Genomic DNA, 15,863 nt, shown 5'->3' with positions numbered 1-15,863 from the left:
AAGGAGGAGAGAGAGATAGAAGCCCAGGCGCAGCTGGGGTTAAGGCGATGGCACCGCCCCTTCATGACGTAGAGGCCCCGCCCCCTTCACGCCCCGCCCCTTAGAAGCTGAGAAGGAGGAGGGAGAGATGGAAGTCCAGGCGCAGCTGGGGTTAAGACGATGGCCCCGCCCCCTAGTGACGTAGAAGCTCCTCCCCCTGTGTGGCCCCGCCCCTTCTTCTGAGGCGGAGGGAGAGATAGGTTAAGGCGGTGTCCCCGCCCCCTTCATGACGTAGAGGCCAATCTCCTTGACGCCCCGCCCCTTAGGAGCTGAGAAGGAGGAGAGAGAGATAGAAGGCCAGGCGCAGCTGGGGTTAAGGCGATGGCACCGCCCCCTCGTGACGTAGAAGCTCCGCCCCCTGTGTATCCCCGCTCCTTCTGTTGAGGCGGAGGGAGAGATAGATTAAGGCGATATCCCCGCCCCCTTCATGACGTGGAGGCCAATCTCCTTCACGCCCCGCCCCTCAGGAGCTGAGGAGGAGGGAGAGATGTCCCCGCCCCCTCGTGACGTAGACGCTCCGCCCCCTATTTGGCCCCGCCCCTTTTTCTGAGGCGGAGGGAGAGATAGGTGAAGGCGATATCCCCGCCCCCTTCATGACGTAGAGGCCAATCTCCTTCATGCCCCGCCCCCTAGGATCTGAGAAGGCGGAGGGAGAGCTGTCCCCACCCCCTAGTGACGTAGAAGCCCCGCCCCTTCTTGTGAGGCCTCAGAAGGAAGGCGGGAGAGAGGAGGCGAAGGAGGAGGGCCTGCCTGCCTGGCTGTTTCCCTCAGCGGGGATGCGCGGGGGCGCGCCGGGAGGGTCTCCGCCTCGTTCTCCCCCTCTTAGGGCCATGGAGGGACCTCGGGGGGTGGCGCCGCCGCCGAGGAGACCGGCTCCGGCTCCCCCTCCTCGTGAGGAAGGCCCCTCGGAGCCCCCTCCTCCTTCGTCCTCCTCGTCGCGGCCTCGCCCCTCGTCGTACCGGGCCCTGCGCAGCGCCGTCTCCACGCTGGCCCGCCTGGACGACTTCTTCTGCGAAAAGATCGGCGCCGGGTTCTTCTCAGAGGTCTTCAAGGTGAGGGAAGGGGGGCGTGGTGGCCCGAAATAGGCCTCAGGCCTTCCCTATTTCCCTCAGAGTGTTTTGGACTCCAACTCCCAGCATGCCTCGCGGACTCAGGCCCTTTCCTTAGGAAAGGGCCTGAGTCCGCGAGGCATGCTGGGAGTTGGAGTCCAAAACACTCTGAGGGAAATAGGGAGGGAAGGCCCAAGTTGGCCCAGGCCTGGTTTATTTACCTGTGTATTTAAAGCCTGGGCGTGGCTCTGGAGGGTCAGGGGTCAAGGGCTAAGGTCCCCCTTCTCCGTTGTTGTTGTTGTTGTTGTTGTTGTTGTTGTTGTTATCATCACCTCCTCCTCCAATTCAGCCCATTAATTAGGACCCTGCAAAGCACCCCAATGACTTAGGAGACCCTCCCTCCCTCAGGAAAGGGCCTGAGGCTGCGAGGCATGCTGGGAGTTGGAGTCCAAAACACTCTGAGGGAAGTAGGGAAGGCCCAAGTTGGTCCAGGCCCTCCCTCTGAAAGATAATGATAATTAAGCCCTAAACGACTCCGGCCCTGTTTACCTCTCCGAACGTATTCTCCCCTACGGACCATCAAGATTACTAAGATCATCTGGAGAGGCCCTGCTCTCGGTCCCACCGGCCTCGCAAGCGCGCCTGGTGGGGATGAGGGACAGGGCCTTCTCGGTGGTGGCCCCTCGACTCTGGAGCTCTCTCCCTTTGGAGGCCAGAACCGCCCCATCCATCCTAACATTTATTACACAGACTGGGCCACAGCCATGAGTTGCTGTGGCCCAGTCTGTGTAATATGTGTTTTGTGTGTGTATATATTTGCGCATATCTGTATATATGTGGTTTTGCACATACGTTGTAATGTATTTTTATTTTTTGGCTTTTTAAATCCCTTCTGCTGTTTTTTCCAGTGTTTTTATGAGTGATGTTCACTCATTGACCTGAGAGGTGTCTTGTGTCCAAATTTGGTGTCAATTTGTCCAGTGATTTTTGAGTTCTGTTAATCCCACAAAGGAACATTACATTTTTATTTATATAGATTTATGACATTTATTTACATATCTCCCTTGCCTTTCTTTCTCAGCCCAGAGTGGACTCAAGGTGGCTTTACATCCAGGGAGCAATTCAATGCCTTAAAACACAATGTACACTTAAATAAATATTAAAATAGAATTTAAAAGTACATTAAAAACAATATATTCAGAGTTAAACACGTCATCCACGAGTGTCATTTGGGCCATTCCAATGGTCATTGCACATGGTTCCAAGTCTATAGCACTAGTTCTCTAAAGGCTTGGTCACAAAGCCATGTTTTCACTCTTGTGGAAGGTCAGGAGGGAGGGGGCTGTTCTAATATCCCTGGGGAGGGAGTTCTATAGCCGAGGGGCCACCACTGAAAAGGAAGGAAGGCTATCGTCTCCGCCAATTGTGCCTGCAAAGAAGGCGAGACTGAGAGCAGGGCCTCCCCAGGTGATCTTAAACTCTGCAGTGATTCAAAGAGGGAGATATGTTCGGACAGATTGTGCAGGGAAAGGCCATCACCCTGTAGTAGGGAAACGGAGTCCAAACTCTGCAGGGGTTTAAAAGTCCAAGAGAACACTTTGTACTTTGCCTAGAAACTCATGGGCAGTCGGTGGAGTGAGATTTACTATCATAATTGACGTGTGCTCACTCCTGGACGTTCCCATAACCAATCTGGCTGCTCTGTTTTGAACCAACTGGAGTTTCTGAACAGCTTTGCATTGCAGGAGTCCGGCCTTGAGATGACCACTGCTGTCTTTGGGTCCTCCAAATCTAGGAAGGGGCGCAGCTGGCGGATCAGAGGGGCTTCCGGCCTCCTTCCTGCAGCCGCACAATCAGTGCAGACGGCGGCCAGCCAGACGGCCCTTAATGCGGCCCTTAATGCCTGGCTTAAGCTAATTCCCCGTGACCCCGTGCCCTTTCCAGCCACAGGCTAGCTGGCCTTTTCCCTGCCCACAGGGCCACTGCAGTAGGCAGGCAGGGACAATGGGAGGAGCAGGGGACTCACTTCGGCCTCTCTGACCTTTGCCCCCTCTCCCTCCACACTCTGTTTTGTAATGTTGTGAGCCACTTTGTACCTCCTGCAAGGATGGGAAAACATCAGAACATCCGGGCAATGTCGCCTGGGCAACGTCCTTGCAGACAGCCAATTATCTCACACCAGAAGTGACTTGCAGTTTCACAAGTCGCTCCTGACACACGCACACAACCCACCCGGAGTTTGAGATCTTCCGGGGAGGCCCTGCTCTCGATCCTGCCAGCCTCTCAAGCACGGTTGGCGGGGACAAGAGATAGGGCCTTCTCGGTGGTGGCTCCTCGGCTGTGGAACACCCTTCCTGTAGATGTTAGGCTGGCACCATCTCTCATGACATTCCGTAGAAAGTTGAAGACCTGGATGTTTGTGCAGGCGTTTGAGTAACTCAGTGCAATTCTGGTAATTTGAACATAGGAACGGAACAATGGACGACGAATTTGGATCACGCTTGGATGATGAGGCGATCGGGGATGGGATTTGTGATAACTGTGTATTGATGATGGTTTATTAGCTAGTAATGGAAATGTGTAATTTAACTGTTATGGTATATTGATTGCTGCTGTTTTTATTGTCTTTGTTGTTTGCTGTCTGGAAACCGCTGTGAGTCGCCCTCGGGCTTGAGATACAGAGGTATACAAAAATAGTAAATAAAATAAATAAATAAATATATACAGTAACAACAATAACAACAGCTTTTGTGATGTAGTCTTGGCCAGGCCTTTTCAGGTGCTTTCCTTGACCAACTGACAGGCCTGCCTGGATCCACTCCCACAAGCGTACCAAGATGCTTGGCATCCCCACTCAGGTTTTTGGTGGAGCTTGTTTCCAAAAGGCACCAACTCCATCTCAACAAATCTGACAGGAATTGGAGGGTGGAAAAAGACGATGCATTCTCTGACTATACAAGGCAATTTCCCAAGCCCCGGTTAAACCCAAGTGGCATCGTGCATTTTGATGGTTTTAATCTGTGCATAACAGATCCTAGCATGGAAGAACTCAATGGCTCTTGTGGTGTCTTCCAACGTTGTGATTCTCCTGTGATTCTCTTGGACTCCAGGCCATGGCATAACTGGCTGAGGCAATGGGGCAAAGGTCAAGTGTAGGAGTTGTCAATGGGAGGAATTGTATTGAAATGAGAAGCCTGGTTATTCTATCGCCCTGTCTTAAGGGAGTCGGACTAAACCCTCCAGGCAAGAAGTGGGAGGCCCCTAGAGTCTGTCCCCATGGTTGTGTGTTTAACATGCGTATTCAGGTATGTGCTTGGCTGCTGTGACGGTCTGGATGAGGGCGAACAAATTGAAATTGAATCCAGACAAGACAGAGGTCCTCCTGGTCAGTCGCAAGGCCGAACAGGGAATAGGGTTACAGCCTGTGTTGGATGGGGCCGCACTCCCCCTGAAGACACAGGTTCGCAGCTTGGGTGTGATCTTGGACTCATCGCTGAGCCTGGAACCCCAGGTTTCGGCGGTGACCAGGGGAGCATTCGCACAGCTAAAGCTTGTGCGCCAGCTGCGCCCGTATCTTGGGAAGTCTGACTTGGCCACGGTAGTCCACGCTCTGGTTACATCCCGTTTAGACTACTGCAACGCTCTCTACGTGGGGTTGCCTTTGAAGACAGCTCGGAAGCTCCAACTAGTCCAACGCTCGGCAGCCATGATTTTAACAGGAGCGGAGCGCAGGGAGCACACAACCCCCCTGTTGCGCCAACTCCACTGGCTACCGATCTGCTACCGGGCTGAATTCAAAGTGCTGGCGTTGGCCTTTAAAGCCCTAAACGGTTCCGGCCCAAGCTACCTATCTGACCGCATCTCTGCCTATGAACCCACCAGGACTTTGAGATCTTCCGGGGAGACCCTGCTCTCGATCCCGCCTGCTTCTCAAGCTCGGCTGGCGGGGACGAGAGATAGGGCCTTCTCGGTGGTGGCTCCTCGGCTGTGGAACGCCCTTCCTACGGACATTAGACTGGCACCATCTCTAATGGTATTCCGCAAAAAGGTGAAGACCTGGATGTTTGTGCAGGCGTTTGAGTAATTTAGTGCAATCTGGTAATGGAACATAGGAATGGAACAATGGACGACGAACCTGGACTACGCTTGGGTGATGAGAAGATTGGGTACGGTTGTTTTTTGTAATAATTGTGCATTGTAATTGCTTATTGGTAATTTATGGATAATGTGTTAAGTCAATTGTTCTATGTTGTATGGAACCACTGCTGTTTCTACTGTTTTTACTGTTTGTGAACCGCTGTGAGTCGCCTTCGGGCTTGAGATACAGCCGTATAGAAGCAAAGTAAATAAATGTGTTAGGTCATTATGTTGGCATGTGGTTTAGTTTTGAAGCCTGTCACAGCACCTAGTTAGATGCCTGCATCGTTTTAAGGATATGCTGTATATTGTGAAAATCTGGTGTTCTTTTGGCACTCTTGTTGTGTTTATTTCTAAGTAAGAATTAGCCTCAAAAAGGAGGAGGAAGAGGACAGCCTGGCCGTGGTGCCTTGGCTCATGCTCCAGGCATCCAGGCAGGCGTTCTGTGCATGTTCGCGTTTGTAATTACACTATGTCACATGGTTTTTGTTCCTGGATTATACATGTCATCTCCTAATTGGTTTTATCATTTAAAAAAATGGGATGCGGAAAGTTGTCAAAGGCTTTTATGGCCAGAATAATAATAATAATAATAATAATAATAATAATAATAATAATCTTTATTTCTGCCCCGCCACCATCTCCCTGATGGGGACTCAGAGCGGCTTACATGGGACCAAGCCCGGACAACATAATAGGAGCAGGAAGTTTAAATGGAACTCATAAAATACACAGCATTGTGGGGCAGAATCACTGGGTTGCTGTGAGTTTTTTGGCCTGTATGGCCATGTTCCAGAAGCATTAAGGTAAAGGTGAAGGTTCCCGCATGGAAATGCCTTGCCCACTCCTTCCTCTGGTCAGAGACTCTTGGGGACAGTCTCTCCACATACCTTTACCTGTGGATTTGGAAAAACCTGAGACATGTTTTCAGTACCAACCACATTTCAGCGTGCCACCTTTCGTCTGTCTTGTTTGTTTACCGTCTTGTTGAGAGACTGGATGCCACATCTCCCATTTTACAGGGTTAAGACTGTGGTGGTCAGTGGCCTCTTGGTTGTCCAGGGGATTCCAGGAAAGAAAGGATCGGTTGTCGTCCATAGGCATGAATACGACCCCCCCCCCCCCCCCCCCACAAACAGCATACTCCAAAGATAATAGATAGTCCATGAACTTCAAGGTACAAAGTGTCAGGAGTGACTTGAGAAACTGCAAATCACTTCTGGTGTGAGAGAATTGGCCTTCTTGCAAGCACATTGCCCAAGGGATGCTTGGATGTTTTGTTGTTTTTACCATCCTTGTGGGAGGCTTCTTTCATGGTACACTAAGTACAAAGGTAAAATCACAGGATCCAAGGATGCAAAATCTAGAGAAACAAGACAGCATGGAAATCCAATACATAGAACAGGAACCTGGAAACTTGAAGCATGAAACTAGAAATCCCCTTAGAAGCAAGGTGTTCATGAAAATCCAATGTTGCCCAGACTGAGCTAAAATCCTTTCCCTGTCTTATATAAAGCTTTTCCTGTCTCATGAAGCGAAAGGAAAACATTCCGTTTACCTTTACAACCAGATAAGCACCTCTTTTCTCTCTTTTCTAATAAATGGGCTGATTTTTGGTGAGCTTAGGAACTCTCCCTTAGTTTACAAAAGTTTTGCCTTCTCTCTTCTATCTCATTAATTTCTGCATCTGATAATTCACCCTCAGAAGACAGTTCCCCAGAGAAGGGCTGCCAGGGGCCCCTTTCAGGAATTTGACCTTCAGCATCTAAGGGAGAAGCACTCTTGTTCATTTTCAAGAAGTGAAACCTCAGGCCTTTCAGCAAGGCCAGGACTTGAAAGCTCAGGCCCAGGAAAACCATCATCCCTATTGACATCAGACACAATCACAGGCTGAACTATAACAGTTATCCAAAGTATAAATGTGGATGTATAGCCATATCAAAGGGAGTATAATCACAAAGGGGTCAAAATCCATAAACAAGGAGCATGAGGTGGATAGTACCATTTCTAGAGTTGTGTGTCTAGTGTGTGCATATTAGTGCATATCTGTCTTTATTTATTTATTGTGTCAGGAGCGAACCAAAATAGTTGTATTGCATTAAAAACAAACAAACAAAACACAAAGTTTGCAGACTTGGTATTCTCTTAAATGTCCTTTGAGCAGTCGCTGGCCACTCGGTGTGCCTCTGGTGTTACTGCGAGAAGGTCATCCATTGATCTGTCTTAGGTGAATATATGTCTTGGGTTGTTGTAGGTTTTTTTGGGCTATATGGCCATGGTCTAGAGACATTCTCTCCTGACGTTTTGCCTGCATTTATGGCAAGCATCCTCAGAAGTAGTGAGGTCTGTTGGAACTAGAAAAATGGGTTTATATATCTGTAGAATGACCAGGGTGGGACAAAGGACTCTTGCCTGCTGGAGCTAGGTGTGAATATTTCAACTGACCACCTTGATTAGCATATAATGGACTGACAAAGCCTGGAGCAAACTTTTGTTGAGATGTGATTAGATGTCCTTGATTGTTTCCTCTCTGTTGTATTGCTGTTGTAATTTTAGAGTTTTTTTAATACTGGTAGCCAGATTTTGTTCATTTTCATGGTTTCCTCCTTTCTGTTGAAATTGTCCACATGCTTCTTGTGGATTTCAATGGCTTCTCGGTGTAGTCTGACATGGTGGTTGTGAGAGTGGTCCAGCATTTCTGTGTTATCCAATAATTTGCTGTGTCCACGTTGGTTCCTCAGGTGCTCTGGCTGACTTCTCTGGTTGACGTAGTCTGCATGCCTTTCATGTTCCTTGATTTATGTCTGGGCAATGCTTCTGCGTTTGGTGGTCCCTATGTAGACTTGTCCACAGCTGCATGGTACATGGTAGACTCCTGCAGAGGTGAGAGGATCCCTCTTGTCCTTTGCTGAACGTAGCATTTGTTCGATTTTCTTGGTGGGTCTGGAGATAGTTTGTATGTTGTGTTTCCTCCTCAGCTTCCCTCTGCGATCAGTGGTTCCCTTGATGTCTGGCAGGAACACTTTTCCTCTGGGTGGGTCTTAGTCCTGACTCTCGTGGCTTCTTCTCGGTGGTCTTGCAGCTCTTCTGATGCCTGAGGTGGAGTCTCCCTTGGCCTGGAGAGCCCAGTTGAGGTGGTTCAGTTCCTCTTGGCGGAGGTGAGGTTCGCAGATTCTTTTTGCACGGTCTGCCAAGGCTTTAATGGGGCTTCTTTTTTGACTTGGGTGATGGTTGGAGTTTTTATGTAGGTATCTATCTGTGTGTGTGGGTTTTCTGTAGACGGTGTGACCCAATTGTTGATCTGGTTTGCGGATGACGAGGACATCTAGAAAAGGCAGTCTTCCTTCCTTTTCTCTTTCCATGGTGAACTGGATGTTTGGGTGGATGCTGTTGAGATGGTCCAGGAACCTGTTGAGTTCTTCTTCTCCGTGGCTCCAAAGGGTGAAGTTGTCATCCACATATCTGAACCATATGTTTGGGTGGATGCTGTTGAGATGGTCCAGGAACCTTTTGAGTTCTTCTTCTCCGTGGCTCCAAAGGGTGAAGTTGTCATCCACATATCTGAACCATATGTTTGGGTGGATGCTGTTGAGATGGTCCAGGAACCTGTTGAGTTCTTCTTCTCCGTGGCTCCAAATGGTGAAAGTGTCATCCACATCTCTGAACCATATGTTTGGGTGGATGCTGTTCAGATGGTCCAGGAACCTGTTGAGTCCTTCTTCTCCATGGCTCCAAATGGTGAAAGTGTCATCCACATCTCTGAACCATATGTTTGGGTGGATGCTGTTGAGATGGTCCAGGAACCTGTTGAGTTCTTCTTCTCCATGGCTCCAAATGGTGAAGGTGTCATCCACATATCTGAACCATATGTTTGGGTGGATGCTGTTGAGATGGTCCAGGAACCTGTTGAGTTCTTCTTCTCCATGGCTCCAAATGGTGAAGGTGTCATCCACATATCTGAACCATATGTTTGGGTGGATGCTGTTGAGATGGTCCAGGAACCTGTTGAGTTCTCCTCCTCCATGGCTCCAAATGGTGAAGGTGTCATCCACATCTCTGAACCATATGTTTGGGTGGATGCTGTTGAGATGGTCCAGGAACCTGTTGAGTTCTTCTTCTCCGTGGCTCCAAAGGGTGAAGTTGTCATCCACATCTCTGAACCATATGTTTGGGTGGATGCTGTTGAGATGGTCCAGGAACCTGTTGAGGTCTTCTCCTCCATGGCTCCAAATGGTGAAGGTGTCATCCACATCTCTGAACCATATGTTTGGGTGGATGCTGTTGAGATGGTCCAGGAACCTGTTGAGGTCTTCTCCTCCATGGCTCCAAATGGTGAAGGTGTCATCCACATCTCTGAACCATATGTTTGGGTGGATGCTGTTGAGATGGTCCAGGAACCTGTTGAGTTCTTCTTCTCCGTGGCTCCAAAGGGTGAAGTTGTCATCCACATCTCTGAACCATATGTTTGGGTGGATGCTGTTGAGATGGTCCAGGAACCTGTTGAGTCCTTCTTCTCCATGGCTCCAAATGGTGAAGGTGTCATCCACATCTCTGAACCACATAGTGGGCTTTTTGTTGCTGTTTCCAGGGCTTGCTTTTCAAAGTGTTCCATGTAGAAATTAGCTATGACCGGGCTGAGAGGGCTTCCCATCGCTACTCCATCTTTCTGTTCATAGAACTCATTGTCCCACTGAAAGTAGCTGATAGTATATGTCTTGTCAAAGGCTTTAATGGCCGGAATCACTAGGTTGTTGTAGGTTTGTCGGGCTGCCTGGCCTTGTTCTAGAAGCATTTTCTCCTGACGTCAGGAAAGAATGCTTTTAGAACATGGCCATAAAGCCTGAAAAACCTACAACAACTTAGGTGAGGATCTTTCTATTAGATTCAGCTTTGGAAGATGCAGCAGTCTTCGTGTTCTGTGAAACTGAAATCGGCTTCCTTTACTTTTCTTACTTTGCTTCTGGATTAAAACCTGATCTTGGCTTGGCCTCCCTCCTGGCAGAAAGGGCTGAATTATTGAAGGGGGAACAATGGCCTGGCACGCAGGGCTGGTCAGCCGGGCAGTATCACCTTTCAGGCCACAGGCGAATGGACGGCTATCGCAGAGGGAGGGAGGGTTCATGTGGCACGTTGCAAGGCTGCATGTGTGGCTTTGAGTCCCCTTTGAGAGAGAGAGAGAGAGAAAGCAACATGTAAATACATATAATTATTGTCGAAGGCTTTCTCAGCCGGAATCACTGGAGTGTTGTGTGGTTTCCAGGCTGTATAGCCTTTTCTCCTGACGTCTTGCATGCACCCGCATATATAATTATAACAGTATCAATAATATTGTATAATTATAATAATAAATATAATTATAATAATAGTTCCTGTAATGAGAACAACCCGTCAGGGGCTCCGTGGCCCAAGAGGCCTTTGGAAGGAGGGAAAGGCTTGGCAGAGAGGGCCTCCCGCATGCTTGTAAAAACGGGCTGCCTTTCGAGATGATATTAAATTGTATGTTTCATGTGCATGTTAATATTGGGAATGGTTTCGGTGGTAATGACTCCTGTTTACAAGGCCCCTTGAGCCCCACTTTCGGGGAGCAGAAACCTCACAACAAACAACACCGTGGCCAAGGCAGAGGCGGCCCTTTCCATTTTTCTTTCAACCTAACTCCTTCTCTCTCTCTACTTCTCTCCTTCCTTCCTTCCTTCCTTCCTTCTTTCCATCCTTCCTTCCCTTCCCTTCCCTTTCCTTTCCTTTCCTTCCTTCTTTCCATCCTTCTTTCTTTCCTTCCTTCTTTTTTTCCTTCTTTTTTTCCTTCCTTCTTTATTTCCTTCTTTCCTCCTTTCTTTTCTCCTTTCTTCCTTCCTTCCTTCCTTTCTTCCTTTCTTTCTTTCTTTCTTTCTTTCTCCCTTCCCTTCCCTTCCCTTCCCTTCCCTTCCCTTCCCTTCCCTTCCCTTCCCTTCCCTTCCCTTCCCTTCCCTTCCCTTCCCTTCCCTTCCCTTCCATCCTTCTTTCCATCCTTCTTTCTTTCTTTCCTTCCTTCTTTTTTTCCTTCTTTTTTTCCTTCTTTATTTCCTTCTTTCCTCCTTTCTTTTCTCCTTTCTTCCTTCCTTCCTTCCTTCCTTCCTTCCTTCCTTCCTTCCTTCCTTCCCTCCCTCCCTCCCTCCCTCCTTCCCTTCTTTCTTTCTTTCTTTCTTTCTTTCCTTCTTTCCTTCTTTCCTTCCTTCCTTCCTTCCTTCCTTCCTTCCTTCTTTTCTTCCTTCCTTCCTTTGCACAACTCAAACTTGTGCGCCAGCTGTGACCATACCTCATAAAGTCTGACTTGGCCAGCATGGTCAACACCTTGGTTATATCCAAACTGGACTACTGCAATGCACTCTACATGGAGCTGCCCTTGAAGACGGCCCGGAAGTTTGAACTGGTACAACAGGCGGCAGCCAGGCTCCTTACTGGAGCAAACTATAGGGAGCATACAACACCCCTATTAAAACAGCTTCATTGGCTGCTGATAAGTTGCCGAGCCAAATTCAAGGTGCAGGTCATGACCTATAAAGCCCTAAACGGTTTGGGCCCCACCTGTCTCCGTAATTGCATCTCCTTCTATGAACTGGCACGAGCTCTAAGATCTTCCGGGAAGGCCCTCCTCTCGGTCCCGCTACCATCTCAACCGCGGATGGTGGGGATGAGAGAGAGGGCCTTCTCAGTGGTGGCCCCCCGTCTCTGGAACGCCCTTTCAAGGGAAATAAGAAAGGCCCCATCCCTCCCCTCCTTTCATAAGAGCTTGAAGGCCTGGTGGTTTCAAGAAGCCTTTGAGAGTGACCAGTTCTAACTCAGCCCCACACATTGTCGAATATGGCCTTATTCTTCCTACCAATTACCCAGATCATGTCCTTGTTTGTTTCCTCTCTGTTGTTGTGCAGTTGCAATTATAATTATTATTATAATTTTAATATTATTCTTTCCTTCTTTCCTTCCTCTCTCTTGCTCTGCTGCCCCAATGCCACCCCCTTGCCCTCTGAATTCCTGGGTCTCCCTGAGTGCCACTTCCTCCCTTCCTTCCTCTCTTTCCTCCCTCCTTCCCTCTTTCTCTCTTTCTTCTTCCTCTCTTTCCCTCCCCTGCAAGGCCTTCTTGTGGGGGGCGAAAGGCTTGCATCAGAGGGGGCTGCACTTTTTCACAATTGGCACTTTTAGCTTCCCTTTCAAAGTCTTAAATTGCACGTTCAATGTCTTTTTAATAGTGTGAATAGTTTCGGTGGCAATTACTGACAGGCGCCTTGAGCTCTGCTTTTGGGGAAAGGATGGGATGTCAGTAAACTTTGCAGCAGCGCAGTGTCCTAGCCCAAGGCTGCTCCTCTCTTTCTTTCTTTCTTTCTTTCTTTCTTCCTTCCTTCCTTCCTTCCTTCCTGCCTGCCTGCCTGCCTGCCTGCCTGCCTGCCTGCCTGCCTGCCTTTCCCCCTCTCTTTCTCTTTCGTTGCCCCCTTTCCTTCTTTCTCTCTCTCTCCCTCTGCTGCCCCATTGCCACCCTCCTTGCCCTCTGCATCCCTGGGTCTCCCTTGCCTGCAGCTTGCTCCCTTTCTCCCCCTTTCTGTTTTACGTCCCTCACTCGAGCCAGCCACTGACCACCCAGGGTCCCTCCCTGGCCAGAGGCTTCTTGGGCGGCTGTTTGCAGAAGGAGAGCATTGACTAAAAAGGGCAAGAGGCAGCAGCAGCTGACAGCAGCGCCAAGGAATTTGGGAGCAGCCTTTGCAGAGAGAGGGGTGTGTGTGTGGCGTGGCTGTGCTTGGGTGGACGGACCTCCCCTTGGCGGGGGTCCAGGGGGGCTGTCCTGGGAGGGAAGGGAATGGGCACCCTCCTCCGTTGCAGCGGTCAGCGGGCCTTGCAGGCGAAGAAGCCTCCTCCATCCCTGTGCCAGGGGGGCCTCCCTAGAATCATAGAATCAAAGAGTTGGAAGAGACCTCCTGGGCCATCATCCAGTCCCACCCCATTCTGCCAAGAAGCAGGAATATTGCATTCAAAGCACCCCCGACAGATGGCCATCCAGCCTCTGTTTCAAAGCTTCCAAAGAAGGAGCCTCCACCACACTCCCTCTGGGGCAGAGAGTTCCACTGCTGAACCGCTCTCACATAGAATCCTAGAGTTGGAAGAGACCTCCTGGGCTATCCTCCAGTCCAACCCCATTCTGCCAAGAAGCAGGAATATTGCATTCAAAGCACCCCTGACAGATGGCCATCCAGCCTCTGTTTCAAAGCTTCCAAAGAAGGAGCCTCCACCACACTCCCTCCGAGGCAGAGAGTTCCACTGCTGAACAGCTCTCACATAGAATCCTAGAGTTGGAAGAGACCTCCTGGGCCATCCTCCAGTCCAACCCCATTCTGCCAAGAAGCAGGAATATTGCATTCAAAGCACCCCTGACAGATGGCCATCCAGCCTCTGCTTCAAAGCCTCCAAAGAAGGAGCCTCCACCACACTCCCTCTGGGGCAGAGAGTTCCACTGCTGAACGGCTCTCACAGTCAGGAAGTTCTTCCTCATGTTCAGGTGGAATCTCCTTTCTTGTAGTTTGAAGCCATTGTTCCATTGCGTCCTAGTCTCCAAGGAAGCAGAAAACAAGCTTGCTCCCTCCTCCTCCCTGTGGCTTCCTCTCACGTATTTATACATGGCTATCATATCCCCTCTCAGCCTTCTCTTCTTCAGGCTAAACATGCCCAGCTCGTTAAGCCGCTCCTCATAGGGCTTGTTCTCCAGACCTTTTATCATTTTAGTCGCTCTCCTCTGGACACATTCCAGCTTGTCAGTATCTCTCTTTGTCTTTCCAGGAGGAGGGACATCGTCCTGTTGTAGCACGTTTTCTAATTGTTTTTCTTTCCAATTTTTATTTATTTATTATAATTATTTATACGAAACATTTATATTCCGCCCTTCTCACCCCAAAGGGGACTCAGGGCGGAGCACAGCATATATATGGCAAACATTTTTGTATTAGATTATATACATAGAGCCCCATGGCTGCAGAGCTTGCAGACCAAAAGGTCGGCAGTTCGAATCCAGGGAAGTGGGGTGAGCTCCTGTTGTAAGCCCCAGCTCCTGCTAACCTAGCAGTTCAAAAACATACAAATGTGAGTACATCGACAGGTACCACTCCATTGGGCAGGTAGCGGTGCTCCATGCAAGTCATGCCCATGGCCACACGACCTCGGAGGTGTGTCTATGGACAACGCTGGCTCTTCGGCATAGAAATTGAGATGAGTTGGACACAACTGGACTTAATGTCAGGGGGAAACCTTTACCCTTTACTATCTCCTCATAGGCCCCTCCGGTGGTGAAGCAGGTTAATGCGCTGAGCTGCAGAGCATGCTGACCAAAAGGTCAGCAGTTTGAATCCAGGGAGCGGAGTGAGCTCCCATTGTTAGCCCCAGCTTCTGCCGACCTAGCAGTTTGAAAACATACAAATGTGAGTACATCAATAGGTACCGCTCCGGTGGGAAGGTAACGGTGCTCCATGCAGTCATGCCAGTCACCACATGACCTTGGAGAGGTGTCTATGGGCAACGCCGGCTCTTTCACTTAGAGATAGAGATGAGCAGCAGAGTCCCAGAGTCGGACACAACTTGACTTAATGTCAAGGGGAAACCTTTACCTTTACGTATACATAGAGCATAATAGTATGTATTCACATTACCGGTGGGGGAGAGGCAAAGTTGTTTCACGTATTTAGTCATACCATTCTAGATTGTCCTGTAATGTTAGCCTTTCCATTAATATGATGGCCTGTGACTTGTATGTATCTGCTTCAGGATTGAACAAATAAAATAAAAACTTTGACATAGTTTTTTTGTTGACTATCACAGTATCGGGTCTCAGCCAATTCAGCATAGTTTCTACCACAAAAATGAAGTTTCTGGAGGAGAAGAACTGCTCTCAAAGTAAGGACCACACAATTAAAAAAGGAAACAACACTTTCAAATCAGGATTTTGTTAGGTAAAGGTAAAGGTTTCCCCTTGACATTAAGTCTAGTCAATAATAATAACAATAACAACAACACCACCCACTGGGTGCTGACCTTGGGCCAGATAAGCTCTTAACCTCCGAGGAATGGAATGGCAGTGACAGTCGTACGGTTTGACAATGTCGCCCATAATAGAGCTGCCGTGAGTCATCGCTGACTTGGAGGCCTCTGTTAGTGCTCCTCGTGAGGTTGGAGTGTTGGACCGGGCCCTTGGGCACCCAGCTGTCTCCCCGAGCGTCAGAAGCAGGCAGCTTTCTGGCCAAGAAGCCACTTGCCATGACGGGACACATGGAGGCACATCACCACAACAGACAAGGAAGCATCAAGTATCCCATTAATGCATGGAATGTGCATGCCCAGCTGTCATTAACCCAGTTTCTGTGGCCCAGAAGGGAGGAAGCAGGTGGAGTTTGCAGAGGGAAGGTGAGGCTCTCACTGGCCCTGAGTCACTTCTTCCATAATCATAATAATAATAATAATAATAATAATATCAACTGCAAAAGGCTACCTGACTTGGATCTGCGCGCATCATTAAAAAATACATCACACAGTCCTAAACGCTTGGGAAGTGTTTGACTTGTGATTTTTTATGATACAAAATGCAGCATATAGATCTCGTTTGTTCTGACATACTTTGTTTTTGTG

General features: G+C 49.0%; 1 protein-coding gene across 1 annotated transcript in view; it reads left to right on the top strand.

Moving 5' to 3' along the window:
* The first annotated feature begins 711 nt into the window (after nucleotides 1–711).
* The window catches only part of TESK1 (testis associated actin remodelling kinase 1), a 43,771-nt gene continuing 28,619 nt past the window's right edge, over nucleotides 712–15,863 (top strand). Inside the window, exon 1 of the mRNA XM_067464729.1 lies at nucleotides 712–1,091. Within this exon, the coding sequence (XP_067320830.1) occupies nucleotides 816–1,091 (276 nt within the window). The 5' untranslated portion in view covers nucleotides 712–815. The remainder of the gene's footprint in view (nucleotides 1,092–15,863) is intronic.

Source organism: Anolis sagrei, chromosome 2, assembly GCF_037176765.1.
Source record: "Anolis sagrei isolate rAnoSag1 chromosome 2, rAnoSag1.mat, whole genome shotgun sequence".
Lineage (NCBI taxonomy): Eukaryota > Metazoa > Chordata > Lepidosauria > Squamata > Dactyloidae > Anolis > Anolis sagrei.
Note: the sequence above shows the minus strand (reverse complement) of the source record. Positions and strands in the feature narration are given on the sequence as shown.